Raw genomic sequence first — 27,738 nt, forward strand, 5'->3', positions numbered from 1 at the left:
TTTTATTGGCTTGCCCATCCTTGTCGCTTAGAAAAAGAAATAAGGACAACTGGAGATTGTGGCAAAATGTCTTCAAAACCTGCATTGTAACGACCACGAAGAATTTTAATATTTTTGAAAGTCTCCGCCCGTTTCTCCTTTTTGTGACGTGTTCTTACTGGCCCAATGGAAGAAAGAAAAACAGGAAGGAAGAGAAGGCCATGGATTCCGCCAAACAATATCCCTAAAAAGATTTCCTTAAAAATAGCCCGAAACATATACGTTTTGGTGGTTGAGATTAGAGATACAGCAAGAATTGTGGAAAACACACTCTGTAAAATCGGTAATCCCAACAGATGGAGACTTTCGATGGCACGCTCGTTGCGAGAATCTCGTTGTGAAATCACGAAGACATACGCCACGTGAGCTGTGTAATCGACACTAAACCCAATACAGACGACAATTATTATCATCGACACGAAGTCCAGTCCAACATCCCACAATGCCATGAAACCAATAACACCGACGATTATAGATGTTATTGAAATGGTGACGTATAAACCACAGATAGGTTGTGGTATGAGGAGTAGAGAAACAAGCAACATACTGACAACAGCAATCAGAACATTTTGAATTGTGCTTGGCAAAATGGCAGCGAAATGATCGTCAAAAATAAATGATGGGTGGTAGACTAGCATAGGAATCCACGATAAAGCTGCGATTTCTCTAGATCTGTCCATGAATTCTCGTTTTCTTTCGACGTTTGCGTTCGAGATGTTGTGAGATATAACGAGACATCGCGAGGCTTCAATAGTTGTATTATCGAATGAGAACACGACATCGACTTCGTATTTCATATATGACTGAAAATTTAAAAAGCTGTTACGAAGGTGAAAAATGAACATGTCTTCCCCATCATAAGATAAACCGCTTTGATTCAAAAACTCTAAGTATTCAATAAGCCAACACTGAGTTGTGTGCGTACCATCCTTGTGAAAATATGACGTGTCTCTCAGTTCCTGGAGAACCCTTCGGAATTCCTCCTGCACACTTGCGTCAGAATAATGTTGTGGAGTTGTTATCACCATTTGTACAACTGGTCCATATTGTATAAAGTAGGTTTCATGTGTATCGTAGTAACCGACACTGTAGGAGTCTTCCAATGCCAACTGTTTGGGGTTGATTCCTTCCGACAATTGCAAACATCCAAAAATCGAGACACCAAGATAGCCAAGATATACAAATAGTGTTAAACCCTTAAACCATTTCTTGGTTATGAATGGACCGTAATATTCATTGAAAAACTTCATGATAATGTGTTCAGACTTATCGACTTCATAGTTTTCTGGCATTTTCGAAACTCCTCCGGCACAGAACAACTTGTATTGCGTAGAGGGCGCCTCCTTTTTGGAAACTACTTTTCTGAAAGTAACACAGTGCCTGTTTTGTTTCTCTCGTCGACCGATGAGGGCCATGCAGCCACCGAAAAATGTCAACTGATAGATGTAATCAAAGACAATGGCCACTCCGCAGTAGCAACAAAATATTCGAACCGATGGAAAGTTAGAAATGGCGCCAATACCAAATGCCAAGGCGTCGGTTATACTGGTTATCGTAATGGACAATGCAGCTTCTGAAAAGGTCTTTCCAAGTCGATCTCTGACTGAGAGATGTGGTGATGTTGAACGCCATGATGCTATCATGATGAATGTGTCATCAATTCCAACACCTGAAAGTAAAACGAAAGAAACGTCCAATGTCGACTTCGTCTTAAGGTCATGCCCCTCAGAGACAGACATTCGGTTTACAACATTTTTACAACTTTTTTCTGATATTCCACATCCAGGTCCCCATTTTAAAGCTTTTGGAGTAGGAAAAAAATTACCGTCTTAGTTTTTCAAAAATTTTATTTTTCCTATATACTTTTCTGCCAAATAGCTCACCTTCTGACCGTGTAAATAACAAAACGAAGGGCTAACGAATTATCCGGCTGTTCTCATCAGATTTTGCCACATCGTCTCTAGATTTGGACACTGAGAGAGCACCAACCCTTGCACTTTGTTTAACTAAATTCTTCAACTTGATTTGGTAAGAATATCGTTGAAGATTTCATTGAGGAAAATTAGGCCAAAAGTTTTAAGTCTTTCACATTCAAGGCGTGTATTACCTTAATATGGAGGTTTTGTCACAGATGAACTGCGTCCGTTTCAACTGAACATAATTTAGTTTGTATTTTGGAACAGTATCTCTTGTTCTGAGTTGAATTTAATGCGTTTTTAATGTTTTATTAGTGTTCGCTTTCAAACGAAACTATGGACATGATAAATGGAAAACAAAGAGTGGTCGACACGGCTTGGTTTGGTCATACCCGGGCGTCATGAAGCCTTATGTGACTTCACACGTCACCGAATGAGATTAGTGGGCGAGTACGTCGAGAGGGGCCCCATGTGATCACGGTCAGTACCACATCTGATCTCTATTCACTGGATGGCGCATCAACTTCAAATGTGTCTACAGTTCAACGTAAAATTCTACAGCAGTCCTACAGCAAGGCTGACCTCCCTGACTGTTATTGAAGACTATAAAATGCGTACTTTTAATATAACTTCGCTATGTAAACACCGTGTAGACGTAGCGAGCAGACGACATTGTGTTTGTGCACTTATAGTCTGTCTTACCTGTCATTTTGGAGTTATACTCGAGCTCACCTTTCGAAACAAAATAAATACAGCGATTATCAATTGAGTTTAATTTCAACTTCTATGTCAGTTTAAACCATTCTGACGCCAAAGTTTATATCCAGAGTACCAAATTCAGAAAGTTTTAGTTCAAAAACCTGGCTACCAAAGTGAAATATAAAAAAAATCGCAATGACTCGATAGGAATGACCCTTTTTATACATTTTAACTCAAGCATTCATGTAGTTTGCTCCAGGAACGGAAATATTGTGAAATTTTCCAACTTTTCATCCTTTACATTCTGTTTGTAATTTTACTTCGGAGATGCAAGTTCTTGGTTATATTTACTGTTTGTTGAAAAGTTGGCTATTCATTTCATGTATTTAAGTGGGCCATCCACTCTTGTGTTCTATTTTCCTGTCATTAATTTTCGAAGTCTTATGAGGAAGTACAATATTTGAAACGGCCTCGGTCTCTTAACCAAAAAGAGTATCAATGATGTCACCTGATCAGTCGGGCAATTCTCACTTCAGCATCTGCTGAGAGAGAGAGAGACTGTGGGCTAAATCATCGAGGTCAAATGTTTGACTGAATGGTTTATCTTAATGCATCACATTTCAAATGAACGTCATTTTATGTTTTTTTATCTTATTATCCTTTGTTTCTATGGGGAATACGGTGCTAACATAGGACTGAATTTCATTGTTGGTTTTGCAATACAATTAGATCGGACATGATCAGAAAGAAATCACTTTGAAGTCTCCACAGTCTTGGACTCCTTAAGTTGCTGTAAATAATGGCATTCTCTCAGGCAGATTTAACCTTCCGAACCGCTGCACAATGTAAGCAAAAATTCTTTACATCAGACAAATCGGCTGGTAGACTGAAAGATCCGTCGCTCGACGGCGCTCCTACGCCTCCCCCCCCCGCGAGGGGAGGGTAGAGAGCGCCCTCGAGCGACGGACCTTGCAGTCTAATCGGCTGGCCTCTCTTAGCATGAATTAATTGGAATCTATAACATGCTTCCAAATGTATATACTGTCTTCTCTATCTCTACATTTTAGTAATGCTTGACTACGAAATTTAGGATCTGCATCACTGAGGATGACTGGTCGGGATATCCTGATTACCGTGAATAGAACTGCCCTCTTTACTTTAAGAGAACTGGTGCAAAATTACTTTCTTCTATGTATAGCTCTTTTAAAAGTATGCGAAAAGCCAAATCGGTTGTTTGGCCTCATAGAAGTGCATCGTATCATGCATTTTTATCTATTTTTTTCTACCAGCATGTCATCACGCCCATGCGTCATAAAATGCATGGACGGCTACGCTTGGTCCAAGCATTTAAAGTAGAAGCTAAAAGTAATTGTGTTTGACCCTTGCACCAGGAAACGAGTATTCGAAAAGTTGTTGAACAGTCAGTGCGTTTTACATCAGGTTTTATAAAAAAAATCAACGTTTGAGAGCTGCATACCTACATTAAGTGCCGATTCTCAGTGGCCACTCCAACACACAGATGGGGTATTGTATGGTTCTCGGCACTGGACCCACCCTTCAGAACAATACCAACGATACTGTAGGGTCGCTTTGTCACCATTAAAAATGCCAAAGCAGTCACCATGGGAGCTCAGCTATATTTCACTATTGTAATGAGATTAATTTTCATACGTTGAAGATTTATCTATGTCTACTTGTGATTTAGTATGCGCCTATCGATTGAAAATATTTAATTCAAACTGTAATTTTCCAGGACACTTTCAACCAGTTCTCTTCGAAGTCAATGATAAAATCGGGGGGTCACTTCGCAAAATTTGATATTATTGAAACACATCATCCAAAGTTTACCGATTATTGAAATTCAAAATGGTCGCCTGTCTCTGTTATCCCTACAGTAATGACTAAGACTTTCTTATTTTCACGAAACTTTCATCGGCTTTTTCATTGAAAATCGAAAATTTCATTTTTTCTCCATAGAGTTAACACATGGATGGCGGCCATTTTGAATTCTTATATCGGTAAATCTTGGGTAATTTGTTTCTCTAGTACCAAAATTTGCATGGTGACCCCCGATTTTTATTCTTGATTTTGAAAGACAATGGTTGAAAGATTCCCTTAGAAAAATTTGAGCGAAAGTTTAAGCCTTTCACTTCGAGGTGCATTGAAAGAATTGTGCGTAGTTCAGTGCACTGAATGCAGACACCGGTGCCAGGGTGTCAACAGCGCCCTCAGAGCCTGCTATTTTCAGAAAATTGACCATAATTTAGTTGCCGATAGTTCCGTCAAACACACTGAATGAATTCAGTCCAGTCGGAAATGAACATAAGCGGCATACGATAAGTAGATGTTTCGGGGAGAGGGTTCCGATGCCATCCGGGGAGGGGGTTTCGATGCCATCCAAATTATTTGGATAACAAAATCAAGATGTTTCAAAACGATGATGACATTTGAATTTTAAGACACAATTTTCGTATGATCATATCAGAAAATATTTTATTCATGTGCTTTGTTACTACCTTTCGGCTTTTATCCAGAACTTCCACCGTTTGCAATGACTTCTATATAAAAGTATGTTCCAAATTGCATAAATAGTTCAATTAAATTTCAAGGGTCAATATTGTCATTTTTGACGAAGTATTTTCCTTCACTAGAAAGGAAACATATTCTTTAGTTTCTCAACAATTAATTTAAAAGTCCGTGAGCTGATATAATTTAGCTTGCCTATTCAGTTTATCTGCTGGTTGTCAGTATGTTTGTATTATGATTGCATTTGTATCATTCATTATATAGTATATTCCATGAAGAAGCGAAAGTGTTCATTTCAACACTTTGTCGTCACGTGATATTTGTCTGTCTTCATCTAGTATGTGCTTAATATTGGGTTTTAGTTGAATTGCATGATGATGAAATCATGGAATGTGGAATTCGTAACTTCTTTCCACACATCTGTGTTTTCTCTCAATACGTTTCAGCACAGACAAATAGAAAGTCAGACTAGCAACGGGTATTGTTCAAGGTCAGAAGCGGTTACGTAACCCCTCCATTTACGCCTCACCACAGGTCGCTCCTCGACTCTCTTTTCCGAAGAGAGCCGACCATGCACCCTTCGGTAGTCTCCGGATTTTCGCCAATTTTTAAGCGAAAGTATGTTCGGCAAAGTACGTGTTGTTGATGTCATGTGGTGCTGAGCTGAATTGGCGTGCTGGCGAAAACGGGAAAGGTTTGAGCTTCGGGGAGGTGAGTTTACCATTTTAGAAATTCCTCTCAAATTTTTATGAAATATATAATGGGTGTATTTGAACAAAATTTGAAAGTCTTTTATCGATACTGTCAGATTTTACTCAATGGTTTACGGTGTGTCACAAGTTCGTCAAGGAAGGACATGTTTATGAAACTGCTGGCGTGTTATGTTTTGATTGGCGTGAAGCAGTGTTTCTGCCCTGAGAGCACACAAAGTAAATATCTGAAACATGGTTGCTACGCGACAGGCAGCACGACGTCATCGACGTGTCGTCATGTCAAAACCAAAGACAAGGAGAAAAAATGTGGTCTTTTGCAATTATCAACGACGCAAGAAATCTCCAAAAAGTCTGACAACTGTGAAGCTCGAGACGACCATGAATCAAACGGCGTGCCGCGTTGCTAGTCTGTCTTTCTGTTTGTCTGTGGTTTCAGCAATATTTGGCAAGGAAGCCTCTTAGGGTATGTAACTGCAGGTGACCAGTCTCGCTATTCTGAACAAAAACCTTAATTTTGAGTCCCGTAATTCAATAACAAATACCCATGAGAACTGTGCAAGGTGAGACAACTTCCGCGTACAGCTCTTTTCAAAGTGAGGGAAAAATGCCAAATAATTGTTTGTCCCTATTAAATAGAAGCGCCCTCATGGCATGCATTGTCACCGGTAATGAATCAAGTGAACACGCTATGGTACACACTTGATAAAATGAATGGATGCTTACACAAAAACATTACAAAGGAAAAACTTGAAATAAGCTGCGGACATATGAACCAGGAAACGTACGCGTCTTTTCAAGAGGTTGTTGAACAATCAGCTCATTGCACATTAAAGTAGCGGGATATCAGCCACCTGAGAACTTTCACCTGCACTGCAATTTTAACAATTTATTCACGATCGTGAACAAGCAACGTTAGAAAAACTTTAAAAGAAAATAATAATGAACGACAAAGCGGCAAAATCTGATCGAAGTGTATACAAAGTCGGTGAGGAATTTACACTTACCCTGGTATTTTCTTTGCAAAGATTTACCGAAATTCAACTGCGGATGATAAAAAAATATATGACAATAATATCAGGAGACTTACCAAGGGTCAGAAACGGCATTCCGATCACAAGATGAGTAAACGGCACGCCACAAAATAGTACCAAACCAAACGACGATACAATCGCTAACATGGCCGATATAACCCCAAGCATTGCTAAGACTGGTTTACTGGCCACCCAGTCAAACATCGCACACGACAGCATTGCAAATAGCATCAACACAAGGAATGCATATATCATATTCTGAATGGGCATCGTGTGTAGGACAATGTCGACGAAATCATGTTCCAAAGTCTTGGACGTGAAAAATGCTACGTCAACACTTTTGGATTCATACTTCGACGCAAAATCGATGAACGCTTCTTCCCATTTACCGCTGACGTCATCAAGTTCGTCAGATCTCAAAGAATACAACAGTGACATTGCCTTTGCCGTTTCAATGATTTCTGAGTTGTTTTTCAGTGTGACTCCGCCAAGATCACTGCCGATGAAGTATTCTACATTTTGAAACACAGTGACTGGATAGGACAATGTTAGGAAATGTACATTGCTGGCGTTGAAGTTCAATAATTTCAATATAACATTTGGGTAGACGCAATCTTTCTTCCATTTTCCACACACATCCCCGTATGAGTAGACCGACGTGCCTGACGTTACCGCCAAATTCACTGCTTTTTCATGAAATTTGATGATTTCCTCCAGTACATTCTCTGCCAGTACACTGTCGTCACCCTTGGCAACAATCAACGCGTGCGCATACCTGCCGACCTCCGTTCTGCGATCCGGCAAGAAACCGCCGTCAAAGTCAACGTCAAAGTGCTTCTCAATCTCTCGTCGATGTTTTTTAGCGGGACCGTTTTCTGGACTGAAGAGGTACTCTGTGTCCGTAATTTGATTGAAGTGTAACACACCCAAGCCCAGTATTCCGAACATCATTATCGGGATGACGATAAACCAGAGAAAATGAGAGGCGACGAATTTTCCGTACCTTTCGAGAAGTCGACTCAGTCGTTTCTCCAAATAATTGAACGCCATGTCGTCAATCAATGCTGCGGCACCCACGTTATCGTTTTCTGATGGTCGATGATTCGTGCGAAGTGTACAAATGCCGGAATGGGTGAAATTAAGCTTAATATAGATACTACAGAGCGCCGCTCAAGGAAATAGAATGAAAGTTTATGCAAATGTGCTCCGCCTTCGTCTGTCTCCCATCAAACTAGTCAGGTGAAGATGCTTTGCGCCATTTGCATATTGTTAATAGTTGGCTTTCATCAGCACCATCTCAGTATATTCCACGATTATCCATGACTGATCCTGTCGTTACCAGTCAAATGTGTTTCCTAGTATTCCCGACAAAAACGAGATTGGACGGGTTGAACCGCATCATCAGTCACAAATGATAATCAGCATCGTCGATTTGCAGGACTGTATTAGCATAGAAAGTTCCTCGACCTCAGACTGGGCATTTCCTGTTCCCATTGAAAGGCAGGACGCAGTTGCAAAGAGTGCGACCCACCTCTGTAGAAGGGTGCACGGAATTGGTGCTTTGAGAGTTCATTGTACAGTAACGTCAAAGAGGGGAAAGTATGACAGAGTGTCCTATGGGGTCGTAAGGCCGATACAATTAGACGTATTTTATTGTATATGGCTGAATAGCCACCATCCATCGATAGATAAAATGCCAAGTATGCTAATCGTAATGTAATTCTTTTTGACCAAAAAACTCCCGTTTACGCAAATTTATCTGTGTCTCACGTGATAATTACATGACATTGAATTATCCGTTATTCTTATCAATACAGTTATATCCAATAAAGTATAAAAACCGTGTTGACAGCCAATTGTTCTTACATAGTTGTGTAGGTGTAACACCGATCTGACCCTATAGAATAGCAGGGGGAAAAAAACAAGGAAAAAGGATGAAAAATTCCAGTCTTTTGGACACAAAAGAACAATGTCGAACAATGACAGTGATATACTAGAGCCAGGGCTGCACTTTGGTAACGATGGTGACGATGCTAAAGTCAGTGAAGGAAGAGCAGCGCAATTGCATGCAGAACTTTTTTTTAAAGTTTTCAAGACTAAGTAGGTTGTATATACCGGAGTTGGAAAAAGAGTAGATCCTTTGGACAAAAGTCCGGATAATTATATAGATACACGATATGATCTTTGTTGTCGTTGACGATTATTGCCCTTTTCGATCAAGTTTCACATTGTTTCGCTTTATGACAAGGGAAAAAGAAGAAAGAAATGACAAGAACTTACAAAACTAGCTGGTAGGTTCACGGAAGATGTAAATAACACTTTTTAAGATTTTGAAATGGTAACGCCTTGGAAACTTGGGTCAAAGATTTGCAAGCAATAAAGGTGAGGGCGGTCTAAAATAGGTCACACAACTACAATCCATGGCCTAAAGATCATGCAATTCCCATTCCGATATTCAATTAGAACACGTACAGCGCCCCCATCGCATGGCGTCCATCACCATCCCCGACTCACGCCATTTCACATCACACCCGGTGTCTTACCGAGTATGTTTAAATTTGTGCATGACCATCGTCGCCAACACTGTTCCCTTGTACAGTTTACTTACTTAAAGAATGACGTAAGGAAAATATGGCGTTTTCTAGAGAGCAGAATTTCGCCTGACACGGTAGAATAACAAAAACATAAAAAAACCCAGTTAGACATCAAATATTGCGTACACTAGACATCATTGCACAAAAGTAAAAGAGGAAACCTATTGACATGGCTCTGCTGATCAATAGTACATCATTTCTTCAGCGTGTGAAGACCCCATCATGTTGAGTAAACATGTACATCATCAAATCAAATGAAATCGAAAATAAATCGGGAGAAGACCATTCAGTGATGGGCAGATAAATCCTGGAGTGTTCACACAGCAGGAAAGAAAACAAAACCAAAAACATAATTCAGTGTATAATATATTGCCTCCGATATTGAGGCATATTCGCCAGAGTATTTGCTCATCATTACATTGCTCAATACTTGAGTCTGAAAATGACTTCAATACTGTGTCTTTTTCACTCATGATTACTTCTACATGTACCTTACCTAATAGTAGTCGGTATTTACACATAGGCCTCTGTCGTTGGCAATTTTCACGACTCCTACGTGGCATAACATTTATACATTATTGGTAGTTCGATTCTAATCGAACTAAAGTTTTTCTTTTCCTCCAGGTCTCTGTGAAAATGCTGAGTTCGTGACATGCATGAGAGTACAAGTGGCAATTTGATACAGAAATCGGTGAACACGGCTGGCATCTACCAACCAAACGGACCGTCGGACCGGCAGGCGGGTGATTGGATTGATGGACGGACGCACTGGTGGATGGTCGGAAGGGTAGTTTAACTAGATAGATAGATAGATAGATAGATAGATAGATAGATAGATAGATAGATAGATAGATAGATAGATAGATAGATAGATAGATAGATAGATAGATAGATAGATAGATAGATAGATAGATAGATAGATAGATAGATAGATAGATACATAGACAGATAGATAGTTTGATTGATTGATGGACAGATAGATACACTGACTGACTGACTGATTGATTGATTGATTGATTGATTGATTGATTGATTGATTGATTGATTAATATGTAGGTTTAATTTGAAAACGAAGAGTGACTCATAATTCTGTCGTCTTGCCAGGGCAATACTAGAGAACCATATGATTATCTTCAGTAAAGTAAATGGTTTATATCACACATTCAGTTCTAAGAATTGACATGTGTCAGTCTTCTGGTCACCATCAACGGCTGTCTTGCTATAGAGGATGATGGAGAAGTCCTATATAGATGCAACGAGAAACGTGTTACATTCTGTGCATGCGATGATGTATTTGACATCGCCAGCATTTCAGGTGTTCACATATTCACCGCCGGGGAATGCGGCAGGTAGGTGTCGTTTGTGAAAAGCGCCACCAGCGTTCAAAGTTAACGACCGCTGTAGGGACTTAACCGCTGTTCGAAGTCGATGCGCGCTCCAGATATAGACCCATTTCACCCCCCCCCCCCCCCCCGCTTTTCCGGTATTAAATTCACTACATGCAGTTCCGCCGGGGAAACGCTGTGGACATTTACTCGTGGGTGTACTATGAATGTAGAATGAATCGGGGGGACTCGAACCCGACTCGAAACGATGTGAGCAATGACCAGAAACAATTATGTTCTATGTTTAGGAACCCGTGGATTTCATTTTGCCCTTTGTTTGCCTGTATGATTAACATTTGAATAGTAAACCCAAAGCAGATTTGACCTGAGCAGAAAATAACTGTACGTGTCAGTGAATGTGTTTTTAGGACAAACGCACATCGACACCAGTTGCCGACATGAATTGTAGTGTGTCAACTTCATCATAAAAGCCAAATTATCGATACAAAAGGTGTTCAAATATTAGCTTGCTAACACCACAGTAAAGGGGCAGAAACAGGCCTGTCAGTAAGGTGAACACACGTTCTGCAAGCAGCCTTGTTGACGACAGTAAACGGCGGCCAATCAATTCATTAGTTACAATGCCCTTCCCATTCAGCGGGTAAGCCGTTTCTTTCATCGGACAGCATTAAAAGGTCGCATTATATAACGAAGCAATTCGTCACTCCATTGATGCACCCCCTGTCTTGGCTTTGGTATTCTCTACTGTATGTGTATATTCTGTGAGCGATGTTGTTTTTAGTGAAATTACAGGCAAACGTATACAATATTATGGAACAAATCTGATCACAAAATGCATTGATACAATTGACGCTTTATGAAGCTGTCAACGCCGGCGTCACCGTACCTGCGATGGCAAAGAAACGGGCACACGGTCGATTGTCATAATGCTCCACTGTATTTGTACATCGTTCGGCTTCGAAAAGGAAGGTTTTTTTTCATTGTAAAGACGAGAACACTCGATACGATAAGTAAGTTTAACGAAGGGTTGAGACTAATTAGGCATGCATCACGACTACAAACTGTTTCTAGGGTGACAGGTACGTCACTAGAATGTCGACACCGCTCAGTGTAGTCACCACCCTGTGCAAATAATAACAATTGACATTCGTCAAAGATATTGCCATTTGTGTTCGAAAAAATAGATAAACGTCATAAAAATTTTATAACCTTTCAGCATTAATTTCAGATAACAAGAGTACGAGGATCTGCGATTGGTTCTTTGTAATATGTTAATTTTATGTATTGGACGTGACGTTTTTACGAATCATAGGCTACGTATAAATAGAATCTTATTCCCCGGTTTGCCGGCTTGTCAGAACATCTACGATACCTGTATAGCGGGCAAACCGAGCCCACGTATACATGATCGACTGCTCGTCGCAATGATATGGTGCTGGACACATCACACCGGCAAAAAGTACGGTTATTTTTCGTCGATATTCGCGAGGCCTGGGCCCTGATTTTCAACATCACTGATATTGAGGTTTGACAAGGTCAGTATCGCGGTGACCGTGTAGCTGAGCACTGTAACATGGCTTTCGATTGCATCGAGAAACGGCTCAGCCGTCTGCTAGCACAGCACGGGCAATTCGTCGCCTCTCATTTCGTCTGGTTTATCATCCTCCCGATAATCGTGTCGGTGATACTGGGCCTGGGGGCGTTGCGTCTTCACCAACGGACAGACATCGAGTACCTCTTCACTCCGGAAAACGGCCCGGCCAAAAAACATCGCAGCGAGATCGAAAGACATTTCACTGTCGACTACAATGGCGGTTTTCTGCCCGATCGCAAAACAGGGGTCGGCAGGTATTCGCATGCATTGATCGTGGCGAAGAACGATGGTAATGTACTGAGCGGAGACACTCTGGAGGAAGTCATCAAATTTCATGAGAGTGTCAAGAATTTAACGGTAACCATGGACGACAAGGACTATTCGTACGACGATCTGTGCGGAAAGTGGAAGACAGAATGTGTCGACCCTAACATGTTATTGAGATTGGTGAACTACAAATCAAGAAATGTCGATCTAATGACTTTGACTTATCCAGTCACCGTTGTACAAAATACAGAATATTTCATCGGCAGTGATCTCGGCGGAGTCGAACTGCAAAACAACTCAGAAACCATGACAACGGCAAAAGCAATGTCTCTATTGTACTCCTTGAGCTCTGAAGAACTCGATGACGTCAGCGTCAAATGGGAAGATGCGTTCGTTTCCAAGGCAACGGAGCTCAACTCGAGTAAGATTGATGTAAGATTGATCACGTCAAGGACACTGAATCAGGACTTTGTCGATATTGTATCCTTCATGCTACCGCTGCTGGTCTATGCGTTTTTCGTCCTGACGTCATTTGCTGTGATTTCTTGCACGATGCTCGACTGGGTGGCAAGTAAACCCTTGCTGACTGTACTCGGCGTGATCTCAGCACTGCTAGCCGTAGCGTCGTCATTTGGCCTGCTCCTGTTCTGTGGTGTACCGTTCAACCATCTAGTCATAGGCATGCCTTTCTTAACACTCGGTAAGTTGGCAAATGCCATATATGTAAATGTTACTGGAAAAATATCAAATAGTCGTCGAGATATTACTAAATCTGCGAGACTCGACCTATTGACTTTATTTATTTATTTATTTATTTATTTATTTATTTATTTATTTATTTATTTCGGAAAAAGTTCCTAAGGCTACCGTATGTGAAATCAATATAGTTGCCAAGTAGAGGAAATATCTTCACGTTAATCTCATAAAATCAGTCCCTGAATGAATTTAGTGATGGAACTAGCATTAGCAAACCGAAAAAAGAGCCAACGGTTGGAGGTTGCCTTCGAAAAATCTTCATAAATGAAAAAATAAATTAATCAGCTTATTCATTTATTTATTGATTTGATAAACTAATTATTTATTTATTTGTATTTTATTTATCTATACTGATATGGCAATACAATTCATGCTCACTGTTCTGAATGTGTGTGCTTTTCTTGTCAACACGTTCAGTTCTTTCACTGACAGCAGCTGAATTTGTTATCTAAACACTGTCCCTGTAGAGAAAACTTCACCCAGTCACTCAGGATTATTAATGGTATCTCCTAGCTCTGGACTGTGTGTGTCATGATAAATCGTGAAGCGTCATAAAAATTTCAAAAAATCTTTCACCATCGGTGTGTGTTGACTTGATTCATTGGAGTCACGAGTGGAAGCATGATTTCCTTATTAATATGCACATATACAAATTAAAGCTGATAAAGTCACCAAACATACATGCCAAATGCAAATTATTCAAAACATGATTGTGAATTTGTGAATACACGCCACACTATCTGGTCTGCATATTGAATAGGTAACTGTTTGACGGAAGTTTTAAAAGATTTAGCATGATAAATCTGCCAGACGGTGAACGCAAACTAATGCATGCATGCTAACTCCGTCTGTTGATATAGCGGTTGGAACACATATACGATAATTAGGATATCCAATCTCTCCTCCTATCGGCACATAGATTCCTCTGTATCCTTTAGCTTTTGCCAGACAGCACTGTTGACGTAACACTTGTTAATTGTAGTTTTCTATCGGGTGACGTCATGATTCTACGTATAAACTTGTTGCCTTCATACCTTTTTTTTCAAGCTCCATACATGATTTCACTTCAGGCTTTACTTTTTACCTAGCACCGTGCGCTTTCATCCTTCTAGGTTACTGTGACTTTACATCCGAAAAAGAATAAAATACGGCCTGCATGTTAGAGGAGTAGATACCTTGACGACGGTTCGCTTGCCTTTTTACATTTACTCAAACCAGCGTCATGTCCGACTATTATTCTGAAATCCGATCGGAAAGTATCATAGATTAGCGCTGTGGGCATGGCTGTTGATTTCTCATGGCCGTGTTCTAAGTAAAGCACTCGCTTGACTGTGGCAACAGGTTGATAAAATGACGGTACACGCGGCTGTCGACAGTCTGAGGTAGAGTGTAACAGACCGAGATATTCTCGTTACACAAGTTTCTCACAATTAATTCTTTAACACTGTACCTAATTGTTGATCTCTAGCTTTCTGATCAATATAATCATGTATCATTGACCGATGATGTCGACCAAAGTACCTTTGAAGTTAAGTGACAAACAATCTCCAAAACAAAACAAGATATCAGTAATACCATTTCCTATATGGTCTATATTTAGAAAATGGCAGACTGAAAATTACAATGAATTAAAATAAATACACATCAGTAACGCAGTTACCGTTACCAATTATCTTTTTATACTAATTTGATTGTTTAGCGTTTTTATTTGCCAAAAAAACAAAATTACCATTACAGGTAAACTCAAAACGTCTGATATCAAGTACTATTCATCATAGTGCTGTCATGTTATTAAACCTTTACATATATATTCTTTCTACAGGTGTTGGAGTTGATGATATGTTCATCATGATAGCATCATGGCGTTCAACATCACCACATCTCTCAGTCAGAGATCGACTTGGAAAGACCTTTTCAGAAGCTGCATTGTCCATTACGATAACCAGTATAACCGACGCCTTGGCATTTGGTATTGGCGCCATTTCAAACTTTCCATCGGTTCGAATATTTTGTTGCTACTGCGGAGTGGCCATTGTCTTTGATTACATCTATCAGTTGACATTTTTCGGTGGCTGCATGGCCCTCATCGGTCGACGAGAGAAACAAAACAGGCACTGTGTTACCTTCAGAAAGGTAGTTTCCAAAAAGGAGGCGCCCTCTACGCTCTATAAGTTGTTCTGTGCAGGGGGAGTCCCAAAAATACCACAAAACGTTGACGTGAATACGTCTGAACACTTCGTCATGAGATTCTTTAGTGAATATTATGGTCCATTCATAACTAAAAAATGGTGCAAAGTTTTCACATTATTTCTTTATCTTGGTTACATAAGCGTGGCAATATTTGGATGTTTACAATTGTCAGAGGGAATCAATCCCAAACAGCTGGCGTTGGACGACTCTTATAGTGTCCGATATTACGACACTCAACAGAAATATTTCAACGAATTCGGACCAATCGTGCAAATAGTGATGACCACTCCACAAAATTACTCAGATGTGAGCGTTCAGACAGAAATTCAGCGTGTCCTAGATGAACTCCAAAGTTCTTTTTATTTTCACAGGGGTAGTTCACACACAACCCAGTGTTGGCTTCTTGAATACTTAAACTTTTTAAATCACACAGGTTTATCTTATACTGCGGAAGACTACTTTATTTACCACCTGCGCAACAGCTTTTTGAAATTCCCTCTTTACGAACGTTACCAACTTGATCTGTCTTTCTCGCTCGACAATATGGCTATCGAATCCTCGCGATGTCTCGTGACATCTCGCGACATCGCCAACGCAACGGTGGAAAGAAAACGAAAATTTATGCACAAAGCCAGGGAGATTGCTGAGTCATCTTGGATTCCAATGCTAGCCTATCACCCGTCATTTGTTTTTGACGATCACTTTGATGCGATTTTACCAAGCACAATCCAAAACATTTTGATAGCTGCTGTTGGTATGTTGCTGGTTTCTTTACTCCTCATACCACAACCTATCTGTGCTGTGTACGTCACTGTGTCCATAGCATCCATCGTGATTGGTGTGATTGGTTACATGGCATTGTGGGATGTCGGCTTGGATTTTATCTCAATGATTATCATCGTGGTTTGCATCGGCTTCAGTGTCGACTACTCGGCTCACGTGACCTACGCCTTCGTGATTTCACCGCGAGACTCTCGAAATGAGCGAGCAATAGAAGGTCTGCATCTGCTTGGACTGCCAATTCTACAAAGTTTTATATCAACTGTTCTCGCAATATGTCTGATTTCAACAGCCGAAACTTACGCATTCAGGGCTATTTTTAAAGAAATGCTTCTCGGTATGATATTTGGCGCGCTTCATGGCTTACTATTCCTGCCCGTGCTTCTTTCGACCCTTGGTCCTTTACAACCTACACGACAATCCCTTGATAAAATTTGGAGACTCAACAGAACAAGAGGAGATGTTCTTCCTTCACCGCCACACCTGACTTCCGGTAATACAAGCAATCCCCTCTTCATAGATGGTGACGTCATCGATCAGACCGAAACGTCATCACAACTGCCTCACGCGGAGGAAACCCCCTCACATGTATGGTCTAATTATGCGGACATACGGTTTATAGATGATGATTCTACAGACACAGAACTCGCTCAGTCAAATCATGTGCAATCAAGAATTTCACAGGCAGACCCCGCTCAGGTTCCTTCATCGATGCAATTGGACCATGGGAGAATCTGGAGAGCAGCTACAACGAACCAACACATCGGATGTCAGTGGCCTCATGCAAATGCAACAGAAATGTATTTGGGGCCAAATTCTTGAAATGAAAATGGTTTAAGGTAGTATACACCTCGAAAGTGTAAGACTTAAACTTTTGCTCAAACTTTCCTGAATGAAATTTTCAACCATTCTCTCACCAAATCAATAATAAAAATATAGGGTCACCTTGCAAATTTTGGTACTAGAGAAACAAATTATCCAACATTTATCGACATTTGACATTCAAAACGGCGGCCGTACCGGCCCCAAAAATTGCTAGAACCGAAAAATTTTGAGAGTCCCAGTATTTGTCTCCGAAGCGCATTCTGTCTTAAATCGGTCAATGTGTAACTATCAACATTATAGCTCAAATGCTACATGTCAAATAACGACTGCCAACATTCAAAAACCCAAATAACGGGCAACATCATAAACATGCGTGGAACTGTCGTATTCAAGAGAAAACCTTAGGATCGCCAGCTTTATTATACATTGCTCAGTACAATAACATGTTTATCTTGCAATATCAAAACTCACTGTTTCTCGGAAATGTTCATCGTGAATGACAACCAGTATGATGGAAAAGGAAATCCTGCCAGAAGTAAATGATTTATTGACGTTTTTGACCACTTCAATATGTGTAATATGTGCAATAAAAATAAACTATGAAACCTTCCAAAGTTGTTTGTGGTGACATACATGTATGACTTCGTAATAATGAATTTGTTATTATTCACTCAGCCCTCACCTCGGGTTATGGTCGATGCGATGGTTCAATGCTTCGAAATTAGCTTTTATGTCACGGTGAACTAAAATTTAAGAAGCTAATTTCGGTCCTGATATTTTAGTGATATCTGTGTATTCCAATTATACATCAGGATATATATGTTTCTGTTGTTAGTTTGAAGTTTAGAAAATGTTGAAAACATAGTTGCCTTTTATCAGTATCAGCGTCATCGTTGATGCAACGAAAGGGTTTGATGTAAATCTTGATTTTTCTCATTTAATGCTGGTTTGTATTTTGTATTTACCACAGTAAGATGCCAAACACACATACAAATCACCGGTAATGAAAAGGAATGACAAGATGGAAAACCAAAGCACGATAAAATGCCTACGTTTGTCCCCTGAGAAGTTTCATAGAGAAATGCTGTGTGAATGATAATAAATGACGACCCATTTCGTGCACAAATTGTTGTTAATATTGTATCCCAACATGAACAAAATCAATGGACAAAACGAACACTTTTAAATTACAAATTTGCCATTCTCCCGACTGTATCCAATTAAGTACATGTATACACCATTTAACGATTCCAGACCCAACTTTTTCTCCATGAGTTTATTTATCGATAATAGATGATGATGATGATGATGATGATGATGATGATGATGATGATGGTGGTGGTGGTGTTGGTGGTAATGATGATTTTATTGTCATAATGATATATCCAAACCAATCGTTACCAACTTCATCATCTTCACTATGATCATTGTCGCTGTTCATCACCATCATCATCATCATCATCGTCGTCGTCTTCATCGTCTCTGGAACGGCGTAGAATATGATCGCAAACACAAGATTAAGCTCACACGACAGTTTCCCATGCATACAATGTTTTTTATTGTATCGGCTGTAAGCTTGTCGTCTAGTAGTACATGACATAAGTTACATTATATTAAAATGACATCTCTATTTCACATTCAAGTCACTTATCATAACACAATTGGAACTAATTTGGGATAATGGATGGTGAAGTAAGGTCGTTTTAACCTGCAAATGTAAGCTTATATGCTTTTCTTTTAAAGTTACACACTTGTTTTTATGAGTAATTTGTAATATTCAGCTATATGGCACCTAACACTTTTGAGAAATTTCAAAAATTTGAAGAATGATCCAGTTATCCAGAATTAGGTCCAATCGTGTTTCGTGTAAAGGACTATAAAATAAACTGTTCTAAGTAATACCTTGGGATTTGCATTGAACACACAACAGAAATGTGCGAGTCGTGTACCAAAAAAATCTGCCCATTTCCACGCAAAGCTAAAAAATAACCCTGTTTGTAAAATGGCGACTAAACTTGTAAATGATTTCGCAGGCACGGAGCTTTCATTGCGACGAAGGATGTCTCGAGACATCTCGATACGTCCGAAGATATATCAAATGGCAAAGTACACGTTACCCTGATCTACCAGTAATTTCAGTTTGTCTCTGTAAAACAAACTGGTATACTTTATCAAGTCTCATTTCAGTTTGAATTGTCTCTGTACACATATTGTTGCTCTTTATCAAGCTTAAGTCTCTTGAGAAGTCAAAATGATCAGATAAGACGACGAAATCTGCATTGTTTTGGCGCCACAAATTTATGGCATCGTCTGCTTCAGAAAGTTCAAAGCGACCATATACAATGACGTATGTTCGGCAGACAGAAAATTTGCATTGTTCAAGCAATAACATAATCCATGCATTGTCTAGGCATTAAAATACTGTTTGATAGAACCTCCATACAGTATTATGGTTAGTACTACAATGTTAATGAATTTACTATTTTCATATCATATGGAGAAATGTAGCGTCACTATTACTCAAGCTTTTACAGAAAGAAGTCCCGTAACAAAGGACAGAGAGTATTGTCACAATTCTTAGTGTCACGGACTGAAAAGGCCACACATTTCATACAGCTATACAAACATTTCACGACGATACAACTTTTGACCTGTGTTATATGGCTGACCATGGACAAGCACAGAATGCTTGAGTCTCGCAGGATCTCAAATAGCAGAAAATAATCTAGCAGGATACTGCCGGTATCTAGTACAGTGTACCGTGTGACACGGAGCACCCGTTTCCCAAAGATCTTTCAAACAGAGATTATCAATGATAAGACTGATACGTCATAAATTATTACTCGAATTATAAGGGCCATTATAGTTTCCATGCGCTTTTGTTCCGCTTTCTAATGTTTATATTACCTATTGGTTTGGATATAGTATCGTGCCAATCGATACGCCTGGGTTTTTTGAGGATATGTGGGTATTATCCCTATCGTACACAGCCATTCCATGATTACAGCAAATACGATACAATGACATCTTTGAATCTATACAATCGATATTTCAAAGATCAGACTTTAACATGGTAGGATAGACGTGCAGAACGCAAACCATTGCAACGATAAAATCAAAGAGGGACAAAATCGCCTCTTATTGCTATTTTTTTCATGTATAGAAGAAATGAGAATATTCTTAAAGCCATTAAGCCGAATAATGTCGACAATATTACCTCGTAGGTATGACAAATTGGTGCTGACTTTTTTACAAAGAACACGAAATGATAATTTACCATCAAGCAAAGTTTGTATCCTCACAGAAAACGAGCAAACATCCGACTTAAATTGAAAACCATTGTTGACGTTGGTATTGCATTTTAAAGAGCTAAATCTGGCAAGGTAGGACAAAAGTAAATGTATCCGTTTAACGGTATTGCATCGTTGAATATTTCACGGACTGCTTCACTTTTTAAACATCTTTACTAGAAATTTCACACATATTGCTAATATTACGTTATCGTCTCCCGCAACCCACTTTAAGCAACAATTGCATTGATACGTCAATAAATTAAATATAGAAATATAGCGAATATTAAGAATGAGCTCCTCTATATCCTATCAAACATTTATAAATGTAACACACAAAAGAATCGCAGGAATATACTGTTTTTCTTTCAGAACATGATGTTCAAAAACACACTACACAACTACACAAGCGCAAGCTCTCTCTCTTCTCTCTCTCTCTCTCTCTCTCTCTCTCTCTCTCTCTCTCTCTCTCTCTCTCTCTCTCTCTCTCTCTCTCTGTTCCCAATTTTTCCATTTCATGCCATGTTCAGCTCTATATTATCTACAAGGAAGTCGTAATGGCTTCTATGACGTAAAGTGAATCATCTGAATCTGATGTGGGTAAGGTCGTTAATTCCTGTATTCCTCCATGATGATTCCGGTCGATTTCATTCTCTTCCTGAGACAATGCTGATGGGCGGCGTGTGTAATCTCAAAAGCTTTCCTTGCTCTCTGACATGGTACACTGGCACTTTTCTGGGAAAAGCCGGGCTTTTTCCAACATTGGCGTGACAATCATTGGCTTGGTACTCGCGATAGGCAGGGTTCATCACCAAATGGAATGATGGCGCGCTTTTTGGCCGCGAATGGTGCGCTTCGTCCATTTCTAGTTTTTCGTCTTCGTATCCAGTTCCTCTACGTGAATGTTTGTCGACTTTTCGGACCGACTTTGATGGGCCGAGAAACGAAAGAAGGACCGGTAGAAACAGGAGACCGTGGAGACCACCAAGTGTTATTCCGAGGAACATCGTTTTAAAAATGGCGCGAAAAGCGTAAGTTTTGCTCGTCGATATCAGGGAAATAGCGATCAAGGTCGAGAGGACGCTCTGCAGTATTGGTAAACCAAGTAGATGCAGGCTTTCAATAGCCCTCTCGTTTCGAGAATCTCGCGGTGAAATCACGAAGGCGTAGGTCACGTGAGCCGAGTAGTCGACACTGAACCCGATGCAAACCACGATGATAATCATTGAGACAAAATCCAAGCCGACATTCCACAATGCCATGTAACCAATCACACCAACCACGATGGATGCTATAGACACAGTGACGTACACAGCACAGATAGGTTGTGGTATGAGGAGTAAAGAAACAAGCAACATACCAACAGCAGCTATTAAAATATTTTGGATTGTGCTTGGTAAAATCGAATCAAAATGATCGTCAAAAATAAATGACGGGTGATAGGCTAGCATTGGAATCCACGATGAAGTTGCGATCTCTCTAGATTCGTGCATAAATTCTCGTTTCAGTTTTGCGCTGTTCATCGTTATACCGCGAGAAAAGATGAGAAATCGCGAGGAAATGATGCTGTTGTTATCGGACGAGAAAATGACGTCTAATTTGTAAATTTCGTATAACGGCAAGAATGATTCGCGAAGATGATAAATGAAAGACGTTTCATTGTCCGCTGATAAACCAGTTTTATTCAAAAACAACAAATAGTCCGTTAGCCAGCACTGTATACTGTCTCCTCGATCGTGATAATAAAAATTTTTCTGGTAATTTTTGATAACAGCGTTAATTTCATTTTGCACCGTGTTGTTTGAGTAATCAAGTTGGTCGCTAATGACGACCTGGACGATGGGACCATAATCTCGAAAATATTTGCTGTGAGTGTCATAATATTGCACGCTATACGAGTCTTCTAATGCCAGCTGCTGCGGTATTATGCCCTCGGAGAGTTGGGAACATCCTAGAATCGCCAAAGCGAGGTATCCCAGATAGCACACAAACGTCAAAATTTTAAACCAATTATTTGTTATCAGTGGCCCATAACTTTCATTGAAGAATTTCATTATTGCATGTTCAGATCTACTGTCCTCGCGGTTGCGTTGCACCCTAGAAATCCCACCGGCACAAAAGATCTTGTAAAGAGCAGACGGCGCTTCCATTTTGGGAACTACTTTTCTGAAGGTAACACAGTGCCTGTTTTGTTTCTCTCGTCGACCGATGAGGGCCATGCAGCCACCGAAAAATGTCAACTGATAGATGTAATCAAAGACAATAGCCACTCCGCAGTAGCAACAAAATATTCGGACCGATGGAAAGTTAGAAATGGCGCCAATACCAAATGCCAAGGCGTCGGTTATACTGGTTATTGTAATGGACAATGCAGCTTCTGAAAAGGTCTTTCCAAGTCGATCTCTGACTGAGAGATGTGGTGATGTTGAACGCCATGATGCTATCATGATGAACATATCATCAACGCCAACACCTGCGGGGGAAAACAAAGATATATTAATTTAGACAATATTTGACCTAATATAAATGTATACCGGACCAAACTTAAGGATCCTTGTACACCTAACAAGAACATCAAATTTGACAAAATTTTTGAACACTGATTTCTTATTAAAAGGGTACAGATCTTCTCAGTGTAATATTTCTCAAAGTCACTATGATTGGGTCAATAGAGTATGATAGCGGAGTAATACACGTAGAAGCGCCATTGTGTGTGAGAGTACTATACTCAATCTTGTTTAGGTTTCATTTTTCTCCGACAATAATATTTGCTAAAATAACCTTTTTAAAGGAATGCAGATGAATAACTGTTTTCATATTGAGAAAATTCAGCCAAAACAGATATTTCAGTTTTAAATACATCAAAAATGTCAAACGTCAGTCAGACTAAAAATAAATAAGTTCTCTAAATAGTCTCCTTTGATCAACACATGCTATTGGCATTTGTTTATAAACAACCGTAACAAACGATTAGGCTCTGTGAAAACTGTCATTATATCAACACTACACCCTGCGTAACGATGGCCTACAGAGGTCACATAAGGTCATCTGATGCTACTTCAGACTGCATGATGATATCGGTACGAGTTTGTTTTGATGGCACTGTCAACTTTAACTCGGTGACCTTGCTCTATTGTCAGGCCGTCTACCTTGTTCACGTGATCAATTGTCCCACGTGCGTGATTGTGTGAAGAGATAACTGAACACTTTTATCTGACCAAACCAGGGCAGCAATTGTGGAATGGCAAACAATGAAACAGCTTCCTTTAGAAATCACTTGTTTCAAGTAATCTACAAAAACAAGAGAACTCTTGGCATCGTCGTAACGACGCACCCTTTTACGGCAACAGCTTGGCGCTACCCGCCAAGCGGCGATTTTTGCGTAGGTCAACGGAGGGGAAATCATACTCGGGCTCGCGAGAATGACGCGTGGTTGCCCAACAGCGATGTCTTCGTCGATGAGGGGAGAGTGGGATTGTTTGAAAGTATTTTGCAATATGCAACAAAATTCGACTTGTAAAATGCTGTTCCATTGGTCTACTAATATGCATGCATACTTCAAAATGAAATAATTTGACATATCCGCAGCGCTGAAGCGTGGGAATATCATGAAATATTTGGACAACGTCCATAGTTTTCAAATCAATAGTTTTTGTCAATCGCGATTGTCAAATTCCATTGATGTCTTAGTGCACCATGAGCACAGCAACGCTTAGCCAATTTAACAATGCCGTGGATGTTTCCTTTGTGTCTGCCTGTATCGTGTATTGTTGCCTTCTTCTTTCACGTCAATGCACTCTCAATCGATCTGGTAACTTCAATACTTTAAAGAGTTACTATTTTTGTGTAGTCGGTTTAATGAGCTCTGGGTCAGCACTGTTACGTCACAAGTTTCGCCGCACGATTTACAAAACAGAGTCTATAGTTACGTAAAAATATAACAACAAGTTTGAATCTCGCTCTTGTATTTACCGAAACATTTAGGAGATATTTATATCAAGGCTACAAAACATCCCGGAAAATATCACAACCTGATGGAATATTTTAATGTTCGTTTTGTTTTCGTTATCGTAGTTGAAGTGTCTTTTTGAAGATAAACATATTTTCCGTTTAGGACGTTCTATTTTGCAGTAATTTATAGTGACGCCCCGAATAAGGTCATCCATAATTTGTTCCCGGCGTATTTGATATCGACCTCGTTATTTTTTTGCAACAAACAAATGGGTTATTTAAAGTATACAGCCGGGTGTTTGCAGGTATTGGACAATATGGAAGGACGCACCACATATTATCATTATTATGGTGTTTAAAATTTGTATATAATCCGCCAATAACTGTCCTTGGACAGGAGTTGATAAAAACAGTTACGCAAAACGGGGGGGGGGAACATAAATAGCAACAGACGAGATTGGGAACTTAGAAAAGCTGAGAACAAAACAGTTTCAGATCATTTTATTCAAATCAGTAAGCGATAGTATTTGCAGTAAATTTTCCACGTCTTTGAGAACTACGGCACTGCTTGTCGGTTTTACTTCATGGTTTCGTGGTTTCAGTTCCCTCTAAATATTTGCAGTGATAAACCGGTGAAAAAGCAGCGGACAAATATCACGGGATCAAACGTCTATTTTTATTTACAGACTAAAACGATAGTGACAATTCATAGAATGCGATTATGACGGGGGTAATGTTATTCGGTGGATTAGTGTAAAAATGACAGATGGTTCAAATTGCACGGCATGTGACCTTGCTTTTTAATTCATACCAGTAACAGCGAGCAATACCGTGACGGTCAAAAAGGTCAGACAAGTTTACAGCGACTTGAGGTCACAGTCTAAATAAACCAAATGAAAGGTCATCCGACGAATTCCGCTTTCGTTTCAAGCATAATTCATTCTTCCGTTTCGAAATCGATAACATTTGATCACACTCGACAAATAAATTAATTCTTGGATAGTACAGCTGCGATATACTATGCGATATAAACGCTGCCGCCGTGGCTACATATTAGAAAAGCTATTACGCCTTTCAATCGATTTACACGTTGGTGCCAGTGACATGGATACATAGAATTATACACAAAGCAGATACTTGTCAGGAAGGGGAGCGTGTCATGTTTTATTCATTCTTCTGACATCACTTAACGGTCGCCTGTGTCCCTAGCTTAGCCAGTATAAATCAGAACGCCAAGGCCAGAACAATTATATCGAGCGTGCAAGCATGTCTCTTTTTTTCGGCTCACATAAGGCTTCAAGTTCTCGCAGTTACGAAAATACTGGTTGAAGATTTTTCGTCACGTTGTTTTTTACTTAGCACTTACAGACTCTAGCTATCTTTACCGGTAACGGTTCGTTGATATTACCTAGTTATGTGAATTTGTAAGTGAATCGGTTTTAGGTGAATCTTATAAAATTTGAAGATAGATGAAAAGCAAGAATCGTTTGTGCTCTATCACCTGTCACTTCTTTATTGCGTTTATGATCTGAATTCACCCAAAAAGTTATTTTTACTGCTATAATGGTGAAAAACTAATGAGTCAACCTATCGGAACGGAAGAACTTGGCTGTTTAAAACTAGACTGTTTTTGTAACCCAGTTTTTTCAAACGGTAACTGTGGACCCCAATAGTATACAGGAGACGGGATTTTGGAAGGGTCACCGTACTGCGAGGTCAATTCAGTATTTAGAAGTGAGCAATGGTATCATAATGCTACTAATAAATGAAAGTCATAAAGGTCAATTTGAGATGATGATGTCACGTCGTGGTGATGTTATGTTTCTAAGGTCACTGTAATGTGATACATCGATATTGATATACAGCAATAAATTGTTTGAAGAATGAAGTCAGTGAATAATCGGCGAAGAACTGCATGGCTTACCTAGAGTCAGGAACGGCATGCCGATGACAAGATGTGTGAATGGTACACCGAAAAGCATCAGCAGCCCAAACGACGAGACCACAGCGAGAAGCGCCGAGATCACACCCAGTGTAGCGAGCAGAGGTTTACTGGCCACCCAGTCCAACATCATACAGGAGACGACAGCGAACGAGGTCAAAGTGAAAAATGAAATGATTAACAGATCTATCATTGAGTAGACAATATCGACAAAATCATCATCAAAGGTAGTCGATACAATGAAGGTCATGTTAAATTTGTCTGATTGGTAATTCGATGCTAATGCAATAAAGGCATCTTCCCATCGTCTGCTGACGTCATCAAGTTCAGCCGACCGCAAAGAGTATACTAGGGAAATGGCTTTGGCAAATACGATAACATCTTTGTCGTCTTGTATTTGTACTCCACCAAGACCACTGCCTATAAAGAATTTCGCGTCTTGAACGACGGTAAACGGATACGACAATGTTAGGAAATTGATATTTCTGGCGTTGTAGTGTAATAATTTCAGTACGAGATTGGGGTCAACGCACTCTGTCTTCCATTTTCCACACAGATTCTCGTATGAATAAGTCTTGTTGCCGGATTCAACGGTTAAATTCATAACCTCTTGATGAAATTGGATGATTTCATGTAAAATGCCTTCCCGGAGAACACTAGGGCTGTCCTTCGCCACGATGAGCGAATGCGCGTATCTTCCGACCTCCGTTTTACGATCCGGCATGAAACCGGTGTCATAGTTGACATGGAAGTGCTTCTCGATCTGCCGTCGGTGTTCCTTGGCTGGACCGTTTTCCGGACTGAACAGATACTCAGTGTCCGTGTTCTGTTGAATTCGTAATACGCCGAACCCCAACATCACGGTTATGACGACCGGTGTGACGATGAACGGCAGGTAATGGGAAGCGACGAATTTGCCGTATCTTTCAAGCAGCCGGCTCAGTCGTTTCTCTATGTAATCGAACGTCATTGTCGTTCGGCGGTCGCACACAAGGGTTTTACAAAAAAATCGAAAGCGAACGGCACTTACGATACCGCAGACTGTAGGCCTGCAGAGTGTCGCTGTCGTATCATTTCACACGTCTTCCATGATTTGACGGACTACGCCCGAAAACAGAACGGCGCTAGCGCTGCTTCGATGAACGGTCGACGGTTGCTACCGCGGCACCGCGCTTGCTTTTATGTTCAGCAGACGATAGTAATCCTTGTGCTCACAGCACTCTCTCGGCAATGTGAAACCGCGCCATGTATATTCAGTACATTATTCAATAATATAAAT

The 27,738-nt window shown here is 40.0% G+C and overlaps 2 protein-coding genes across 4 annotated transcripts; one reads left to right on the forward strand and one right to left on the reverse strand.

Annotated features, from left to right (window-relative positions):
- Nucleotides 1-27,702, reverse strand: LOC139136914 (patched domain-containing protein 3-like). Of its 3 annotated transcripts, none has more exons than XM_070704788.1 (2): nucleotides 26,442-27,702; nucleotides 1-1,708 (listed from the first exon to the last, which is right to left on the reverse strand). In XM_070704788.1, the coding sequence occupies exons 1-2, from the start codon at nucleotides 27,427-27,429 to the stop codon at nucleotides 3-5; spliced, it is 2,694 nt and encodes an 897-aa protein (XP_070560889.1). In that variant the 5' UTR covers nucleotides 27,430-27,702; the 3' UTR covers nucleotides 1-2. The 3 variants fall into 3 exon arrangements, with proteins under 3 accessions (XP_070560889.1, XP_070560881.1, XP_070560872.1); XM_070704780.1 differs by lacking the exon at nucleotides 26,442-27,702 and adding an exon at nucleotides 6,981-8,088; XM_070704771.1 differs by lacking the exon at nucleotides 1-1,708 and adding an exon at nucleotides 20,446-23,039 and having other exon boundaries at nucleotides 26,442-27,700.
- Nucleotides 11,401-17,890, forward strand: LOC139136907 (patched domain-containing protein 3-like). The gene is made up of 2 exons (XM_070704759.1): nucleotides 11,401-13,425; nucleotides 15,304-17,890. Exons 1-2 carry the CDS (start codon nucleotides 12,438-12,440, stop codon nucleotides 17,271-17,273), a joined length of 2,958 nt encoding a protein of 985 aa, XP_070560860.1. The 5' UTR covers nucleotides 11,401-12,437; the 3' UTR covers nucleotides 17,274-17,890.
- Nucleotides 27,703-27,738: the final 36 nt, after the last annotated feature.

This window comes from Ptychodera flava, chromosome 1, assembly GCF_041260155.1.
Source record: "Ptychodera flava strain L36383 chromosome 1, AS_Pfla_20210202, whole genome shotgun sequence".
Lineage (NCBI taxonomy): Eukaryota > Metazoa > Hemichordata > Enteropneusta > Ptychoderidae > Ptychodera > Ptychodera flava.

What these genes read in the sequence shown, in the direction of transcription:
- LOC139136907 (XM_070704759.1), top strand. Translation starts at nt 12,438, where the DNA reads ATGGCTTTCGATTGCATCGAGAAACGGCTCAGCCGTCTGCTAGCACAG. An exon ending in CATGCCTTTCTTAACACTCG is followed by an intron (nt 13,426 to 15,303) that starts GTAAGTTGGCAA and finishes TTCTTTCTACAG; the next exon opens with GTGTTGGAGTTGATGATATG.
- LOC139136914 (XM_070704771.1), bottom strand. Translation starts at nt 27,429, where the DNA reads ATGACGTTCGATTACATAGAGAAACGACTGAGCCGGCTGCTTGAAAGA. An exon ending in CATGCCGTTCCTGACTCTAG is followed by an intron (nt 23,040 to 26,441) that starts GTAAGCCATGCA and finishes TTTCCCCCGCAG; the next exon opens with GTGTTGGCGTTGATGATATG.